The 16,140-nt window shown below is 50.0% G+C and overlaps 2 protein-coding genes across 13 annotated transcripts in view; one reads left to right on the top strand and one right to left on the bottom strand.

Annotated features, from left to right (window-relative positions):
• Window positions 1–1,349: 1,349 nt before the first annotated feature.
• Window positions 1,350–7,340, bottom strand: THAP9 (THAP domain containing 9). 2 transcript variants are annotated; one of them, XM_074589176.1, is made up of 5 exons: window positions 7,219–7,340; window positions 6,924–7,119; window positions 6,535–6,829; window positions 5,626–5,776; window positions 1,350–4,165 (listed from the first exon to the last, which is right to left on the bottom strand). In XM_074589176.1, the coding sequence occupies exons 1-5, from the start codon at window positions 7,296–7,298 to the stop codon at window positions 2,203–2,205; spliced, it is 2,685 nt and encodes an 894-aa protein (XP_074445277.1). In that variant the 5' UTR covers window positions 7,299–7,340; the 3' UTR covers window positions 1,350–2,202. The 2 variants fall into 2 exon arrangements, with proteins under 2 accessions (XP_074445277.1, XP_074445276.1); XM_074589175.1 differs by having other exon boundaries at window positions 1,356–4,165; window positions 5,626–5,779.
• Window positions 7,341–8,304: 964 nt separating this feature from the next.
• Window positions 8,305–16,140, top strand: part of SEC31A (SEC31 homolog A, COPII coat complex component) — a 44,447-nt gene continuing 36,611 nt past the window's right edge. For 10 of the 11 annotated variants that reach the window (XM_074589186.1, XM_074589187.1, XM_074589188.1 and 7 more), the window contains exons 1-6: window positions 8,318–8,457; window positions 9,188–9,270; window positions 9,789–9,912; window positions 12,927–13,125; window positions 14,478–14,573; window positions 15,554–15,694. In XM_074589186.1, the coding sequence (XP_074445287.1) occupies window positions 9,192–9,270; window positions 9,789–9,912; window positions 12,927–13,125; window positions 14,478–14,573; window positions 15,554–15,694 (639 nt within the window). In that variant the 5' untranslated portion in view covers window positions 8,318–8,457; window positions 9,188–9,191. Of the gene's footprint in view, window positions 8,458–9,187; window positions 9,271–9,788; window positions 9,913–12,926; window positions 13,126–14,477; window positions 14,574–15,553; window positions 15,695–16,140 lie in introns of all 11 variants that reach the window. The other variant, XM_074589195.1, reaches the window with a different exon arrangement.

Below are 16,140 nucleotides of genomic sequence, written 5' to 3' on the forward strand. Positions count from 1 at the left end.
TGAGGAACTTGGGCATACATATGGGACCTGACAAGATGCACCCCAGAGTCCTGAGGGAATTGAGTGATGTAGTTGCCAAGCCACTCTCCATGATACTTGAAAAGTTGTGGCAGTCAGGTGAAATCTCCAGTGACTGTAAAAAGGGAAACATCACACCCATTTTTAAAAAGGGTAAAAAGGAGGATCCTGGGAACTCCCGCCCTGTCAGCCTCACCTCTGTGCCTGGGAAGATCATGGAACAGACTCTCCTAGAAGCTATGCTTCTAAGAGATCATGGAGGACAGGGAGGTGATTTGAGACTGCCAGCATGGCTTCACCAAGGGCAAGTCCTGCATGACCAGCACAGTGACCTTCTATGATGGAGGGACCACATCAGTGGACAAGAGCTATGGATGTCGTCTATTTGGACTTCTCTACGGCCTTTGACACGGTCCCCCACAACAAATCTCTGAATTGAGAGAGATGGATTTGATGGATGGACTGTTTGGTGGATGAGGAATTTGCCAGATGGTCATATCCAGAGGGTAGTGGTTAACAGCTCAATGTCCAGATGGAGATTGGTGACAAGTGGTGTCCATCAGGGGTCTGTATAGGGGTACTGTTTAATATCTTAATCAATGACATAGAGGGATTGAGTGCATCCTCAGCAACTTTGCGGACAACACCAAGCTTAGTGGTGTGGTTGACATGCCTGAGGGACAGGATGCCATCCAGAGGGACCTGGACAGGCTCAAGAAGCGGGCCCATGTGAACCTCATGAGGTTCAACAAGGCCGAGTGCAGGGTCCTCCATGTGGACTGGGGCAATCCCTGGTATCAATACAGGCTGGGGAACAAAGGGATTGAGAGCAGACCTGCTGAGAAGGACTTGGAGGTACTGGTGGATGAAAAGCTGGATATGAGCCAACAATGGGCACTCACAACCCAGAAAGCCAACCACATCTTGGGCTGCATGAAAAGCGTGGGCAGCAGGTCCAGGGAGGTGATTCTCACGCTCTGCTCTGGCGAGACCCTACCTGGAGTACTGCATCCAGCTATGGGGCCCTCAGCACAGCAGACACATTGACCAGCTGGAGCAGGTCCAGAGGAGCACCATAAAAACAGAGTGATGGGACACTCCTCTCCCATGAAGACAGGCTGAGAGAGTTGGGGTTGTTCAGCCTTGAGAAGAGAAGGCTCCGGGGAGACCGGAGACCTTATAGTGGCCTTTCAATATTTAAAGGGGGCTTATAAGAAAGATGGGGACAGACTTTTTAGTAGGGCCTGCTGTGATAGGACAAGTGGTAATGGTTTTGAACTAAAAGAGAGTAGATTCGGAATAGATATAAGGAAGATATTTTTTTTTTTTTTACAATGGGCATGGTGAAACACTGGCACAGGTTGCCAAGAGAGGCTGTAGATGCCCCATCCCTGGAAACATTCAAGGTCAGGTTGCACGGGGCTCTGAGAAACCTGATCTAGTTGAAGACGCCCCAGCTCATTCCACGGTAGGCCAGACTAGATGACCTTTTAAAGGTCCCTTCCAACCCAAACTATTCTATGATTCATTTGTGAAACATGGAGCTTTAGGGGTGCAGTTTGATACTGTAGTCCCCCCCTCCAGGAGATCTACACTTAAAGAGCTTGTTTAGCTGCTTGAGACATGTGGGAGTGGAGATTAGAGCTTGTGTACAACTTCAGTGCCATTTTCTTTTTGTATTTTTATTTTCCTTTTTAAGTAAAAGCTCTGCAAGCTTTCTTGCCTCCTGCTTTTTTAAAGCAGATCCGCTTTAGTGAAATCAAATTGCCAGCACACATAACCTCCCCCCAACCACATGGAAGATGAGACGCATCAGTTTTTTCCTAGCAAGAGCACTCACAGCACTAAGCCGCCCAGCAGCTCCAGGAGATGCTCTGCAGCGTCCCCTACCACTTTCCCAGGCAACCATCTCTCATCCTGGCCTGCCACGCATATCTCATGAAATATGTGGCTGCTTTGCAGGATTACTAGATGGAAAACAGGATCAGATGAACTTCCTTGCTTTGCTCAGACAAACTCTGATCAGATGGTTTGCAATGGCCCAACAGATCACTGCTTATCAACATCACTTTTGCCTGCAAAACCATGGGAAGACGCCACATCACCTCCTCACATGTGTTGCCTAGATGTGGCCACCACTGAGCCTCAGTAGGGGACAGCCACCCTTGGAACAGCAACGAGCACTCATGACCGCACATGGGTTTGGCTTGACTGACAGCTACCCAGTGGTGATGGAAACAAATGTTTTCCCTTCAGTTTCTTCAATCTGTGCCTTCCACAATGGTATCTCAAGTTCAGGTGTTTGGCATGGTTTGTTCTGATGTTTAAGTAACATCGTGTTATTTGCTTTATTAAGATTGTGTAGTGATTGCTGACACACAACTCCCCATCAAATAAATGGTCTGTGAGGGTGGGGAAAAGGGGACTTCCTCCCAGAAGCTCCTGGAAGACCTTCTGTTCTAGAGACAAATGCCATACCTTGGTGGTTTTGTTGCCATCTCCTACATTGCCATACCGGTTTAGGACTTGTTCCGAAATGTTTGTTATGTGATACACACTTGCTGAGGGCAGACTCACTCCACCTAACTTTTTTATGTAGAGCACCGACCCGCATCTAAGCCTGCTCTCATCTAACTCAAAGAGAGAAGCAAGACAAGCTTCGCATTGCAAGTCAGAGGCTAACTGCTCAGCAACGAAGCCTGCGGCGCAGGTGACGCTCTGGGCATGCAGCGATAGGTCTGTCAGCGCATTACTCAGTGCAGAGCCATGCAAAAGAAGGCCTGCACAATAGAGGTACTTTGTTGACAGTGTCCTCCCACGAGCTGGGTTATACTGAGCACGAATGCTGCCAAGGGTCAGATCCCTCCTACAAGACAAGGATATGTCCAAAGAGCTCGTATTGCCTGAGCCACCACTGTACAGTGAGCCTGGTGCCAGGCTGCAGTTGGCCAGCAGTTTGTGATAAGCAGCCTGAAACACAGTGCAGGTGGGGCTCCCACTGCTGCCACAGGCTTGCTGGAGGGCCCTGAGAAACATCTCCAGCGGGTCAAGGCTGAAGGCATAGGTCAGGAGGTAGTGGGAAGGAGTGCCTTCGGGACACACATAGTTGGTGTAGAGCCACTTGAGGCTTTCGGCATTGAGCAAGAAACTCATAAATCCTAGTTTGCGTTTGCCCTTAATAATGTGTCTCCCCTTAGAGTCTGTTAAGGTGACAAAGAAGCTCTTGGCCTCATTAAACAGTTGGCTTATTTTGGTGTAATTTCCAGCTATCAAAGGCCCCTTTAGTCCCCTTCTGTAGGGACCTCTGCCATGAAATACATCACACAGACGGCTCATCAAACGCACAAACTTGACAGTACCGCTGCAGTTCTGGAATGAGGCCAGGCCCAGCTTCTGGAGGTGTTCCAGTGCGTCAGCAACACCCTCGCTAAACAACAGGGTAGCAAGGTTGACCTTCAGGTGGTAACTCTCCTCACTCCCAGGTTGGCCTGACTTGGGACTACATGGCTCTAATACCCTCTGCTCCCGCAAAGATGCCAGCTCGACCACATACTGCCACTGCACGGTGTCACTGAGCCACTCTATCTTCTGGAAGCACTGCAGAGCATTCCTTATGAGCTGGAGCGCATGGCAAATGTCGAAAAAGTATGTGATGCTGTGAGCAGAGCCAGGCGGATGCTGGAAAGTACACTGAATCCTTTCAGGATCCATCCTGATCCCCAGAGCTCTGGCGGTCTCGGCACCACGAGCAGTGGCGCCTGATGTCACAGCCAGCACCATGATGCCAATGTTGTTCAGCTTATTAATGGTCTGACGAAGCAGCTGAGCAAGTAAGTGGCCAGTCGTGCTGTTCACGAAGAAGTAGCCAAGTGGAGCCGTCCAGGGACTTGAGATGCCGACTGCCATGAGGATTATCGCTTCTGAGGCCAGCGGAGCTTCGTCAGCGTCAAGGGCGCCTGCTCCAAAGTCAACAAAGCCCGTCAGGCGCTGGGTCTGTGGGTCCCACTCCTGCTGCTTCTGCAGGGACATGTCTTGTACCATCAGGGCACAGTAGCGGTAGGCCTGTTCCCCTCTCTCCACTTTTTCCTGAAGGCGGAGAAAAATGTTGTTGCTGAAGCCTGCAGCAGCTTCATTATTAGACAGCCAACTGGAAAAAAAGGGAGGATGCGATTAGATGTGATTCTGAGAAAACTGAAGCACCAGTCAGCACCTTTTACCACTTAGGAGATGGTCAGCCATGCTCAGAGCTGTAGAATAGACTAAGACACAGAGTATAAGGCAAGCAGCCCTGCCCTTCTTAATGCATAGTCTGAGTTTCTTTTCTCACACCCTAGTGATGGGAAGCCAAGCAAAAGTACTGACCATAGAGGGAAGTAACAAAGCAGCTTCCTGCCTCTCCCCTCTCCAATGTATAGATCAGAACAGGAAAAAAAGATTAAAACAAACACAGGAGTGCCCATCAGGCTATGCAGAGGCCAGCAATACCAGGCTTCTCTCCTTCCCAAGTGGCTTTCTCCCCACTGTACATCTTAATCCAGCCTGGAAGATGTGAAAGCCTCAGCAGCCCATGTGGAACGTTACTCTCCTCCACACACTCTTCACCCACTACCTCCTGGTGCCCCTTTGAGCAGATTCTTTGGAGAAGCAGTGTAAACCCCCCCCAAGGCTGGCATGGACAATGTTCGTATCTGTTATGTATCCTGCACTACAGGAGTTTGAGACTGAAAACCTGTAGGGGGAGAGTTTCTTCAGCTTTTGTTTTGTGTGCTGTTACAACTTCCACTTCTTCTTAATGGGTCTGACAGCACTTCAGGTAGTAAATTCTGAGCCTACATGACTACTTGCAATGGGTTGCACAACCGAGTTATGTGATATTGAAAAATCTCCCTTCTATAACTTTGAAACAGACACTTGTCAAGATTCACTAACTTCCCAGAGCCCCTGTGGGGCAAGGTGAGAAAATGCAAAGCTCTAGTCTAACCACTGTATGCAGTCCTTCACTTTCTCATGTTCTCTTCTCCCTTTTCCAGAAAACAGTTCCAAAGTTCTTCACGTATAGTCCTCTCGGTTGTTTTCCTCTACTGACACTTATTCCTGCCCATCTCTCCTCACTCACTTTTGGCTGTTGGTGAAGCTCTGCAGCACCTCCCTTGACACTGCCTCCTGCTGCCTCTTTTCAGATGAGCTTACTTGTATTTGCCCTTCCTTCCACTCTTTGGCTCATCCCTCCCCTCTTACAAGTCTACATCGCACATCACAGGGCAAAAGCATGCGCCAATGTGGTAAAGCACCTCTGCTTTTCTGTATTCCTCCTTCCTTCCCAGTGAACAGTAAAACATATATAGACCCTACAGCAGCCGAGGCCCTGAAATGTAGCTTTTTTTCACACCCCTAATTGTCTGGAAATACTTAGCAAACTCCACGCTTACTCTAAAATTGTTAAGGTGAGGTGAGATGAGATGAGGGGTATCAGTATTTCTTGACATTTGCTTCCCACTCTCCTTCTGTTACTAATACAAAGCACCGCTGAATGTTTTTAGGACAGACCTGTTACACCTATTTCTACAAGAGTACTTGGAAATACGGAATGAATGAATGAATACTTGCTTTGTCAGGCTGTAAGGATGAGGGAGAGGAAAAATTTTCCGTAGATAATCATAGGCCTTAATATGGTAGAGGTGGAGAATACAAGCAAACTGCCTCATTTCTGGTGAGTATTCTGCCATCTGCCTCCAGCTGTGCAACTCACAAGGCAAATCTGCTTAAAAAAACCAACAAAAAACACAAGAGGTCAGCTTTAGTGAAGCAAATAAATAGCTGATAACTTAACAGAGGGATGTGTAATACAAACACCTTGCAGAATAGAAGGCAACAGGACAGCCTCTGGCACCACTCAATGATGAAGTCTAGTATGTATAGCTCAGCAATACTATCACCGTGCCTCACTTCTTCCTAGGGACAGGCAGTGGCCAGGGAGCGTGTGCCCTACCACGCTGTCTGAGGCCAAGTCCCTCACACGTCTTTCCCCTCTTTTCCTACCTAGCGTCATTCCACAGTTTTGAGTAAAGGCTGTGGTACATGTGGGTGCTCCTTAAAAACTGACATAACAGGAGAGAAGCCATGAACTTACAGTTGACTCTGCGATTTGAAATGGCTTCTTCAGGTTATATTATTATTGTTAACAGAGCTCACTGCCGGACAGCACAAAAGACAATGTTTTCCTAGTTAAATATACTCTATTCTTGAGTCATCTGTCAGCTGAATGGTGGCACGATTTGATTTAACAGCCTTGGTTACAGGTCTGACCTAAGCAGTGTAGCCAGCCTCAAGTAATTGAATTTTAACTCTTTGCAGCATTGGTTGTTGCATTCCAGACCTACAAATCGCAAAGCCTTTGCGCTATGGCATTGGACCTAGGAGTCTAACAATCGGGGATTACCGGTAAAGTCAAATACATAAAACTGGGGAGGGAGTACAGAGCCTGAGGCCCTCTGCCCTAGCAAACACCAGCAGTACCTGAAAACTGGGCCTGCAGCAAACTCACGGTTTCCTCAGAAAGCTGCTGCTTCTCCGCCAGCTCCCAGAGGATGCTGGACACCGTTCTGGGCTGGTGCTCGGGGGAGCATCTCCCGGCCTCGGGGAGCTGCTGCTGCGGGGTCTCCGGCGGCGGCCGTGCCCCCCCGCCGCCCGCCTGCTGCCCCTTCAGGCTGTAGTTGTGGTCGCCGGCGGTGACCCCGGTAGGGGGGCTGGGTAGAGGCTGCTTCAGACCTCGGACGTGGGGCCCGGTTCTCCGGGCGGCGCCCGGCGGCTCCTAGCAGGGAAAGGGGAGGGCAGGTCACGGCACACCGACGCGACGCGGCCCGGCTCAGGGGGGAGAGGGGACCGCGGCCGCCGCCCGCACGCACCGGCTGGGGGAAGCGGGAGGGCACGGCCCCCCGCCGCAGCTTCCGTCGCAGGCCGTAGCGCTCGAAGTCGGCCTCGGCGAAATGCCGCGAGCAGAGGATGGCGCCGGGGCCGGGCCGCCAGGCCTGGCGGCTCCGCGGGTCCACGCGGTTCACGGCGCGGATCCACTCGCGGCGCTGCGTGGCGTCCACCGGGAACCTGCGGTTAGACGGAGAGAGGGAGGCGAGTGCGGGCGGGGGCTGCCCGCCCCGGCCGGGCGGCGTGCGCGGTGCCGCCGCGGGGGAGGGCCGCACTCACTGGTGGAAGGAGATGCCGCGCTCACGGCTCCGCCCGTTGTCGCGCGCGGTACAGCCCAGCGCCGAGCAGCTCCGCGTCATGGCCGCCGCGCAGGCAGCGCCGCGGGCCGCCGCCGCGCCACGCCCCGGCACGGAACGCGCCCGCCCATTGGCTGCCGTCGCCCGCCCTCCCACCTTCCTCCTTCCCATTGGCTCGCGAGCCACGACCCCCGGCCTCCCCGCCGGAAGCTGCTTCTCCATTGGGCGCGGCGGCTGTCGCTGCCCTCCGTGCGGCGGTGCTGCAGTTCCGCCTCGGTGCGACGTCCGCAGGGAAGCAGACGGCAGGAATGGCAAGGGAACCGAGCCAACCCGTAGCGGCGGTGGGGGAAGAAGCAGCCAATGGCAAACGGTGATCCTCGCAGCCAATGGGAGCAGCGCTTCCAGTCCCTATATATAGCGGGGCCGGGAAGCTCACCAGTCTTTCCCGCCGCGCGGTGGTGGTTGCGAGGTGGCGATGCGTGGCTGAGAGATGCCCGACGGCAGGGCCGCCGTCCGCGGGCGCTCAGCCTCACAGAGGCCGCAGCCGCGCTATGGGGCCTGGGCAGCGCCCGCAGCGGGCACGGCATCTGCCCGCTGAGCGGCCGCGGAATCCGGCGGCGGGAGGCGGCAGCGGAGCTGTGCTCTGGCTACCGTGAGAGGTGGGTCAGAGGCCACAGCCACAAGCCGCGCGCCCCCGGGCTGTGAAAGCCGGTGGGTCGCCGGGTGCGGCGGCAGGGTCAGCCAAGTCACGCGTGCTGGTGCTATTCCCCAGCCGCAAAAGGCGAGGGAACCCCCGCCATGTGTGTGGGCCCTGTCCGATGATGAGCCTCACTGCTGTTCACATCATGACAGCGCCGTGATTACTGCTGTTGAGCTGAGGAGGACAGGCGGCACCGAAGCCCCCGCGTTGCGGGCCCTTTTCCCCGGTTCCCCCGAGCCCCAGCGGGGCGTCCGCCCCTAACGCCTGTCTCCCTCTTCCCCAGGGCCGATCGCCGCTCCTGCCCCGAGAAACCCGGAGAAGACCCCGCAGAAGGAGGCGGCTGCACACACGCACCCCACACGTAGCACAGACGCTCGCTTCCCGCGCAGGGAAAGGTGGAGCCCCGTTCTCCGCCGCCCGGAAGGCGCGGGGCGCGCCCGGAAACCGCCGGCGGGCGGGAGGCGGTGCCGCGGCTGCCACGTTGGAGCGGGCCGGGGACGGGTGAGCGCCGGGGACGCCGAGGTGAGGGGGAGCGAAACCCTCGTTTTCTACTTTTTTTTTTTTTTTTAAAAAATCCTTTCCGTTCCTGTCGGAAACGGGCCGTAGGTGCCGGTCGACGAGGCGGCCAGCGGGCGCCGGCGGGCGGCCAACCGTTCCCAACGGACCGCTAGCGGTCCGTTGGGAACGGTTGGCCGCCCGCCGGCGCCCGCTGGCCGCGGACGGTGTTTCCGAGGCGAGGAGGAGCCCCCAGGGCGTTGAAAGAAGACCCCCCCCCCCCCTCCAAAAAAAAAAAAAAGAAAAAATGAGGCGGTGGAGGCTTTTAAACCTTTTTTGCGGCCGGCTGCTGAGGGGGTTTGGCGGCGAGGGTCTAGTGAGGGGTGGGTTCGTTGGGTGGGTTAAGGCTGCAAGTGGCTGTAAGGATGCCCGCTGTGTGCCTTGATGCTGTTAGAAGAGGGTTTTTCGCAGCAGTTGAAGCTTTGCCCACGTTTTCCTGTGTTGTGCGTCTGTTCGGCAGCCGTCGGTTTCCTCTACGTGTCAATGTTATTCTGCCGGCGAAGGGTTATTCCTCCCCTTCCCCCTTGGTGTCCGCTGGAGAAGATGGCTTAGGTGTCTCGCTGCCTGTGGGATATCTTTAGGGAAACGATCACCTTGGCTGCTTCTGCCAAGTCCTAAGGGAGCGGCTGAATCCGTGGCAGCGCAGTCTCCCCCATGCTCCATTTAAGTATTATTTTTCTTGGTTTTATTTTTTTAGTGAAATGAAGCTGAAGGAAATTGATCGTACTGCCATGCAGGCATGGAGCCCTGCCCAGCAGCACCCCATTTACCTGGCCACAGGTGAGTTTCTGAGAAGCGTGTGCTAGCAGGCCTCGGGCTACATGTTGTGGCAGCCATGAAGTGATTGGCCATGGTCATAATTGAAAGTTTTAGGAGTTATTTCTTGTCCTGAAGGCTGGTGCAGGGTGCCTTTAGTGGAGTTCACCAGTTGTGCCGTGAACATGCTTTCCGTTCTGCAAGTGACAGCAAGCGTCCTCTTCTTTCTGCCAGGGTTAGGTGACAGCAATCCTAACCGCTAGTTTACTGTCCCTTGCTGCTCATTTGTAATTTGGATTGTTTTCTGTGCATTGTCAGGGAGAGAGAGGCACTTGCCCAAAGCTTTTCTTGTTCATACTGGTTGAGAAACCCCCAAAGGGGGAACCATGGGGGGGAGAGTTATGTAGAACTACATCTAAATAACAGGAACGTGACCCCATCTCAGGGTCCTTTTTGCAAGGATGTTTTTATGCCCCTCCTTGTGCTGCTGTTGCTCTTTCGTGTATCATGGCTTTCTCACTGCCAAGCATGCTTCTTTGCAGGTACATCAGCTCAGCAGCTGGATGCAACCTTCAGTACAAGTGCTTCTCTAGAAATATTTGAGTTGGACTTATCAGACCCTTCTCTGGATATGAAGTCATGTGCCACCTTTTCCTCCTCTCACAGGTAAGCAGTGGGGTTGTAAGGGAAAAGTAATGGCTGTGGAACTGTTATGCGTGGTGCCTGTGGAAAGGCCACTTCATGAGCTTTATCTGCAGTTGTTAGGAGAAGAGCAGAAGTTCAGTGCTGAAGGATGAAGGCATGTGAGTGCCATTGATGTGGGACAGTGAGGTGTCATTGTGAAGGCAGTGAGCTTGGACTTGGAGGAGTTGCAGGCAGCTCATGCTCTGCTGTAAACCTAAAAAATCTGACATTGTCTGGTAGGTTTGAATATGTATGCACGCCCTTTATTTTGGGGACCTTCTAAGATTCTCCAGGGAACAGAAAGAAACGTGAAATTATGAAAATACAGTCACAACTTTTCACATTGCCCCATCCTGTTTGCATTTAGGTATTTTGGGGAGAATCCTGTAACATAACTAAACAGGATTGTGTTCTGTGTGTAGTATCATACCTCATGCCGCAGCTGGGAAGTCAAGTTCCGAACTATACAACTCCGCTTAGCTCTTAGTTCCTTACCGTGTGCTTGTCCAAAGAAATATTATTAGCATCAGACGGTCCAATTTCCATCTTGGCAGCACTTGTAGTGGCTCTCTGGTGGCTGGTCCAGTGGCTTCCACTCATGGGTGAGCTGAAACAACATAGATGGAAGCGTAGGGTGTTTCTGTGGGTAGAGGAGATGAAAATTTTCATTGCCGTTGTATTGGATCGGATCCATGACTTTTTCATACTAGCTACAGTGTCAACATAACCACTCTTTCCCCCTGGTGACCCGAAATGATGTGACTGGAGGTGCAGGCAATTCCAGCATTTTGCCAGTATGTTCAAGTGAGAATTTGACGCTTCTAGAGGAGCAGTTGACATGTCCCCCACCTCTGACATGAGCAGAAATTAATTGGACTTGAGTCTTCGTTATCTGTTCTAAAGCTGTAACTTCAAGACCTAGGGACCTACAACCGTTTCCTAAAGTTCTTGACCAAATATGGTTTGCTGGGTTCCTAGGGGTTAAGTGTCGCCTACAAACAACTAGAGAGGGGTTGAAATTGTGTGCGTTTGCAAACAATAAGATTGTGGTCCTGCTTAGGGATGTTCTTCTGATTTGAGTAAATAACAGTTGTGGTACCTTTTGCAGGAGGGAGCACAGGGTGTTGGGCTGCTGACTTTGTGCCATATCAGTTTTGTTGTAATGATTTGTGGGGTTGGCTGTTGTGCTGGCAGGTGGCTTACAATTTGTGCCCTGCAGTTGCCTGCATTTTAGTATGTAAGGCTTGTGAGAAACAGCCACAGTCTCTGTTTTATATCCTGCACTGTGTGAAAAGCTGATGTTAATGTGTTCTACTGACCCGCTGAGAGCAGGTTGAGGTGTTTAATCTTTTAAAATTTCCCTGTTTTACCTTGTTTTAACTATGATTGAGATTTTTCAAGGCTTGCCAAGTGACATTTGCTTACTGAATTTCAAAAACCACTCCTTATAGCCAGGGTGCAGCGCTCCTTTGAAAGTACTTCCCTTGGTGAGCAGCACAAGAATTTGACTTTACCCCAGAAAATGCATTACAAAGGAGGTTGATTTTTTTATTTTTTTTATAACTAAAGATAACAGAAAGTGTCACAGATAGCAATGTATACGTCAGGCTTTATTTTGGTTTGCAGTAAATGGAATTGTCCAGGTGATAAAAGCCACAAAAGATAAATCCTGCAACAAGCTTTGTTAATTGTCCTCCAAGGAAAGTTTTGCACTGCTTTTATAGAGACATACTTTATCTTGGAAAGAGCAAAGGGCAAAAGAAAAGTAATTTGCGCAGTTAGCTCTGGTTTTTATTCCTCACTCTTTTCTGCCTTCATTTTGGATTATCCAAAGTCCTGTTGAATCTTGCTGGTGGTGTAATGCTAATGCCCAAACAATGCTATTGGGCACTCCATTTATCATAACCTTGCACAGTTAGGTATGTAAGTATAAAAATTGTACCCATGGAAAGGGTCTGTCTGATATCACAGACTAACTTCCTTTTGTAGCATCGTTCTTTGAACCTGCTTTGTAACCTGAACACTACATTAGGAGACTGAGCGCTTGGCTGTTAACAGTATTTCTCACCCAGCATATGCTCTTTGTTTAGCTTTCTGCAGTATTATGCTGAAGTTTCTGTGGTTTAAAGAAATTACTTGAAGGTTGTCCAGAGATAACACATTAATAATAACACTGTGAATGCTAAAGTAACTCCTTGCCACTTTCGAGTCAATGTGGGTTTGCTTTCTGTTTGCATAAGACATGATTTGTGACAGTGTGTCATTTTATGTAGAAGAAATTAATTCTTTGCATGGCTGAATACACAGGAATGCTGTTTTGCTTATGCAGCAAGTTCATTGAATTGAAGGAAATTTGAGTATTTGCAGATGGACACAGTGGTGTGAAAATACTTCACTTCTGGAAGTATGGTTAATTCCTCTTGATTTAGCCTGGAAAATAGGTCGTGGTCCAAGACACACCTGTCTGTGATGTGAATAAACTAGTTGGTGAGCCCCCAGTACAGCAGATGAAATGCTTGCTCATCCAGAAGCACAGATAGGGAAAAGGATTTGGAATTCTTCTAGTTAACGCTTTTTTCCTCTCTTACATGACATTGCTCATAAATAGCAGAAATTTACCTCCAGGCTGTGGCTGGATGGTCTTAGAGCCTTTACTCTGACTCCTGTTGTTTTGCAAAGGTGAGCTCAAAATCGTGTGCATTTGGGAGCACTTAACCTGATTTTGCAGCCAGGTGATGAGAGATGTTATTGATTACCAGGTTATTGGTTGTCCATGTCATGATCCTGCATCTTAATAACAAGCCGAATTGGGACACATAAGGGGTTGTAAGTACAGAGACTCATCCTTAAGGAGAAATGCAGGCAGTGTTTTTCTGTAGTGTGTCTGCTCTGCCTTTTAGCATCAGCCTGGAGGCTTTACCTGGGGTGAGCAAAATGGGGTGCATCGGTGTATGTGGTGGATGGTTGTAGACTTTGGGGACCTCTGTGTCTTACAGGTACCACAAGCTGATCTGGGGGCCTCACAGCATGACCTCGGGTGAGAGAGTCTCTGGAGTCCTGATTGCTGGGGGTGAAAACGGAAATGTCATTCTGTACGATCCAGCCAAAATCATAGCTGGAGACACTGAAGTAATAATTGCCCAGAAAGACAAGCATACGGGACCAGTAAGAGCACTTGATGTCAACATGTTCCAGGTTAGTTTTCTGTTCTTCATCACATACCATCATAGATGAGTGGCCTGTCTTAACTTGTAACCTTAAATATTTCGATCCCTTTCCTCTCCCCTGAAAAGTATGAACTAAATTTGGTGTTTGAGTGTCTGTTTGTAGGAAAAACCTGTCCTGTTACTGGCATTTCAGGATGGGGAGGAAAAGAGTTAAGGTGTCTCGTTCATTCCTTCCCCTTGTCAGTTGTCAATTAGCGGGTCTTTTTTAGCTCAGCTTACACGTAAAGTAGAGGCCGTCTTCTGTGGTGTTTTTAGACAGTCTCCTTTTTAAGCACCCACGTACGGTGCCGATATTGTTCTCATCACGTGGGGAGTATTTACATGCTCTCACTCATGTTTCCGGTGACATCAGATTTTAGGTATCTCCTTTGGGGGTTGGGTATAAGTATTGTTACTTGAAAAGAGGAGACGGAACAGGAAACGTGGCAATGTAGCCTCTTTAGCAGAAGAGCTCTCAAAACCAACAAGCTTTCCCCCATCACTAATGAGCGTTTGCTTCCTTCTAGATACAGTGTGTTGGCTTTTCCTTGTCCCCACCAGCTGTGCGAGAATTCAGTTTAATTTGTTTCCTAAATAGCAGTTCTGTGCCTGAACACTTGCCTTCAGCAAGGCTGCCCTGTGTTCATTGTGTCCTCTCTGAATCGCTTCCTTTCCCTTTCTGCCTGTTATGAAGTCGGGACTTGCTTGTCACCAGCCACGGAATGTGATCAAAGGGTGCTCAGTGCCCTCGGCTCGTGTTGCCCTGCCTGGACTTTTGCATCCCAGACGCGGGATTCCTCTGGATCATTGCACTCGCTGTGGGCGGGCTGCTGTCCACTGCTGGAGGCACACATGCCACACTTCATGGCGGTCTGTCCAGAGCAAAGCTCTGTGGCAGCGCTGCTTCCTTGTCTGCCCCCTCCCAGAAGCGTCACTGCTTTACGCTTACCTGTCCATGGCTGCGCCCCTGCAGCCTCCTCACAGGTGTTTGTCATGCAGTGGAGGAGCACTCCACAAAACGGGAATATTGGTCTTGGCATGCCAGTCTAGTGCAGTGTATTGATTTTATTTTTTTCATTAACTCAGTCTTACCTACAATCTCAAAAAACCTTGCTTTTTTCCCTAAACTGCTCTGTGTGAACCAAAGGCTATATTATAGAATCATATAGAATCGTTAGGGTTGGAAGGGACCTTAAAGATCATCTAGTTCCAACCCCCCTGCCATCCGCAGGGAGCTGATAGGAGAAATTTGCACAGTCCTATAGATTTGATGCCTCCCAGCAGCTAAGTCTGAAAGCTGATGCTGAAAATACTCTTAACATCTATTAATGTGTCTTACAGACCAATCTGGTGGCTTCTGGTGCTAATGAATCTGAAATCTATATCTGGGACTTGAACAATTTTGCTACACCAATGACACCAGGAGTGAAGACGCAGGTACCAGATTTGTATTTGTTAAATACTGCTGATCAGACTAATGAAAAATATGCATGTCACTTAAGTTGAGATCCTCATAGGTAAGCTTAGGAAGTGTGGGTTAGATGAGCGGACAGTGAGGTGGATTGAGAGCTGGCTGAATGACAGAGCTCAGACGGTTGTAGCACAGGGTGTAGTTGGAGGCCTGTAACTAGGGGTGTTTCCCAGTACTGGGTCCAGTTCTGTTCAATATATTCATCAATGACCTGGATGAAAGGACAGAGTGTACCCTCAGCAAGTTTGCTGATGACACAAAACTGGGAGGAGTGACTGACACACCAGGAGGCTTGTGCTGCCAGTCAGTGAGACCTGGACAGGCCGGAGAGTTGGGCAAAGGGAAACCTAATGAAGTTCAACAGGGGCAAGTTTAGGGTCCTGCACTTAGGGAGGAGTAACCCCACACACCAGTACAGGTTAGGGACTGACCTGCTGGAGAGCAGCTCTGCAGAGAGGGACCTGGAAATCCTGGTAGACAAGTTGTCCATGTTCATGAGGAAGATAAAAAGCATCTACTGAGAAGTCAGAAGATGAGGCAGTAGGTTTGTCAGTTACCCTCATGGGTTTCAGGGAATGCTTAATTGCTATACTTAAGGGCCAGCATTTAGCCTATGTCTCTTAAGGAAGATCTACAAGGAAAAACAATAGCTGTTTGTACTTTGTGCCTTGTGAAGGAGCGAGAAGAATGGTAGGAAGTTGTTTGAATGCATGTATGTTTCTGTAGCTGTTGCACAAGAAGTTTGTGGTTACTGGAAAATGGATTTATTACTGCATGGTAATTTGGTGACAACAAAGGGAGAAATGGGATGAGAAATAATCTTCAGTTTAAGGACTTTTAGTTTAAACTCCAGGTTTGGATACTTTGTTTAGTCTGAGTTGTTTATTATCATGTGGGCGTTTTGGAGGGTGCTTACCTTGGTTAAAGATCCCCGTATGTGTGACAGCCTCTCGAGGACATCAGCTGTATCGCATGGAACAGGCAAGTCCAGCACATCCTGGCATCTGCCAGCCCTAGCGGCCGAGCTACTGTGTGGGATCTCAGGAAGAACGAACCCATCATCAAAGTCAGTGACCACAATAACCGGGTGAGTTAGCTCTTGCATGGGTGCTTGTGGGGTGCCTCTTGGCATGTGGGAACAGGTCATAGCACCCCTTCTTATATGACTTAAGGATACTGGTGGCTGGCCTAGTTTTGTACAACATGCTAAATATCTAGTGCTTTCTCTTAAAAGGCTGTGTGTATGCAGAGGGATTGTCCATTGTGTGTTTTGTTTGCCTGAACAAAAATACGCAGATGCAGATTGACGCAAGGCAAGGCACTCAGATTTCCTATCAGAGTGTTAAGTTAATTTGGAGAAAGCCATTACTGATCTGTTTGGGGCTGCCACAGAAAGGTTTTTATTCAGCTACTCAGAAATGACATGTTTGGCCTGCTGGAGAGATGAGGCTGCAGCTGATATGCTCTGGGTGAGCACATTTAATCTCACAGAGAAGGTGATGTCATGACTTAGTGCTCAGGCAGAGAGGGCTT

Source organism: Larus michahellis, chromosome 5 (genome assembly GCF_964199755.1).
Source record: "Larus michahellis chromosome 5, bLarMic1.1, whole genome shotgun sequence".
Classification (NCBI taxonomy): Eukaryota; Metazoa; Chordata; class Aves; order Charadriiformes; family Laridae; genus Larus; species Larus michahellis.

Excerpts from the sequence above, each read along its gene's own strand:
- THAP9 (XM_074589175.1), bottom strand. The coding sequence starts at position 7,298 with ATGACGCGGAGCTGCTCGGCGCTGGGCTGTACCGCGCGCGACAACGGG. Across the intron at positions 6,830-6,923 it reads CCTCCCGCTTCCCCCAGCCG|GAGCCGCCGGGCGCCGCCCG; the intron begins GTGCGTGCGGGC and ends TTTCCCTGCTAG. Across the intron at positions 5,780-6,534 it reads GCTGCAGGCCCAGTTTTCAG|CAGATTTGCCTTGTGAGTTG; the intron begins GTACTGCTGGTG and ends GGTTTTTTTAAG.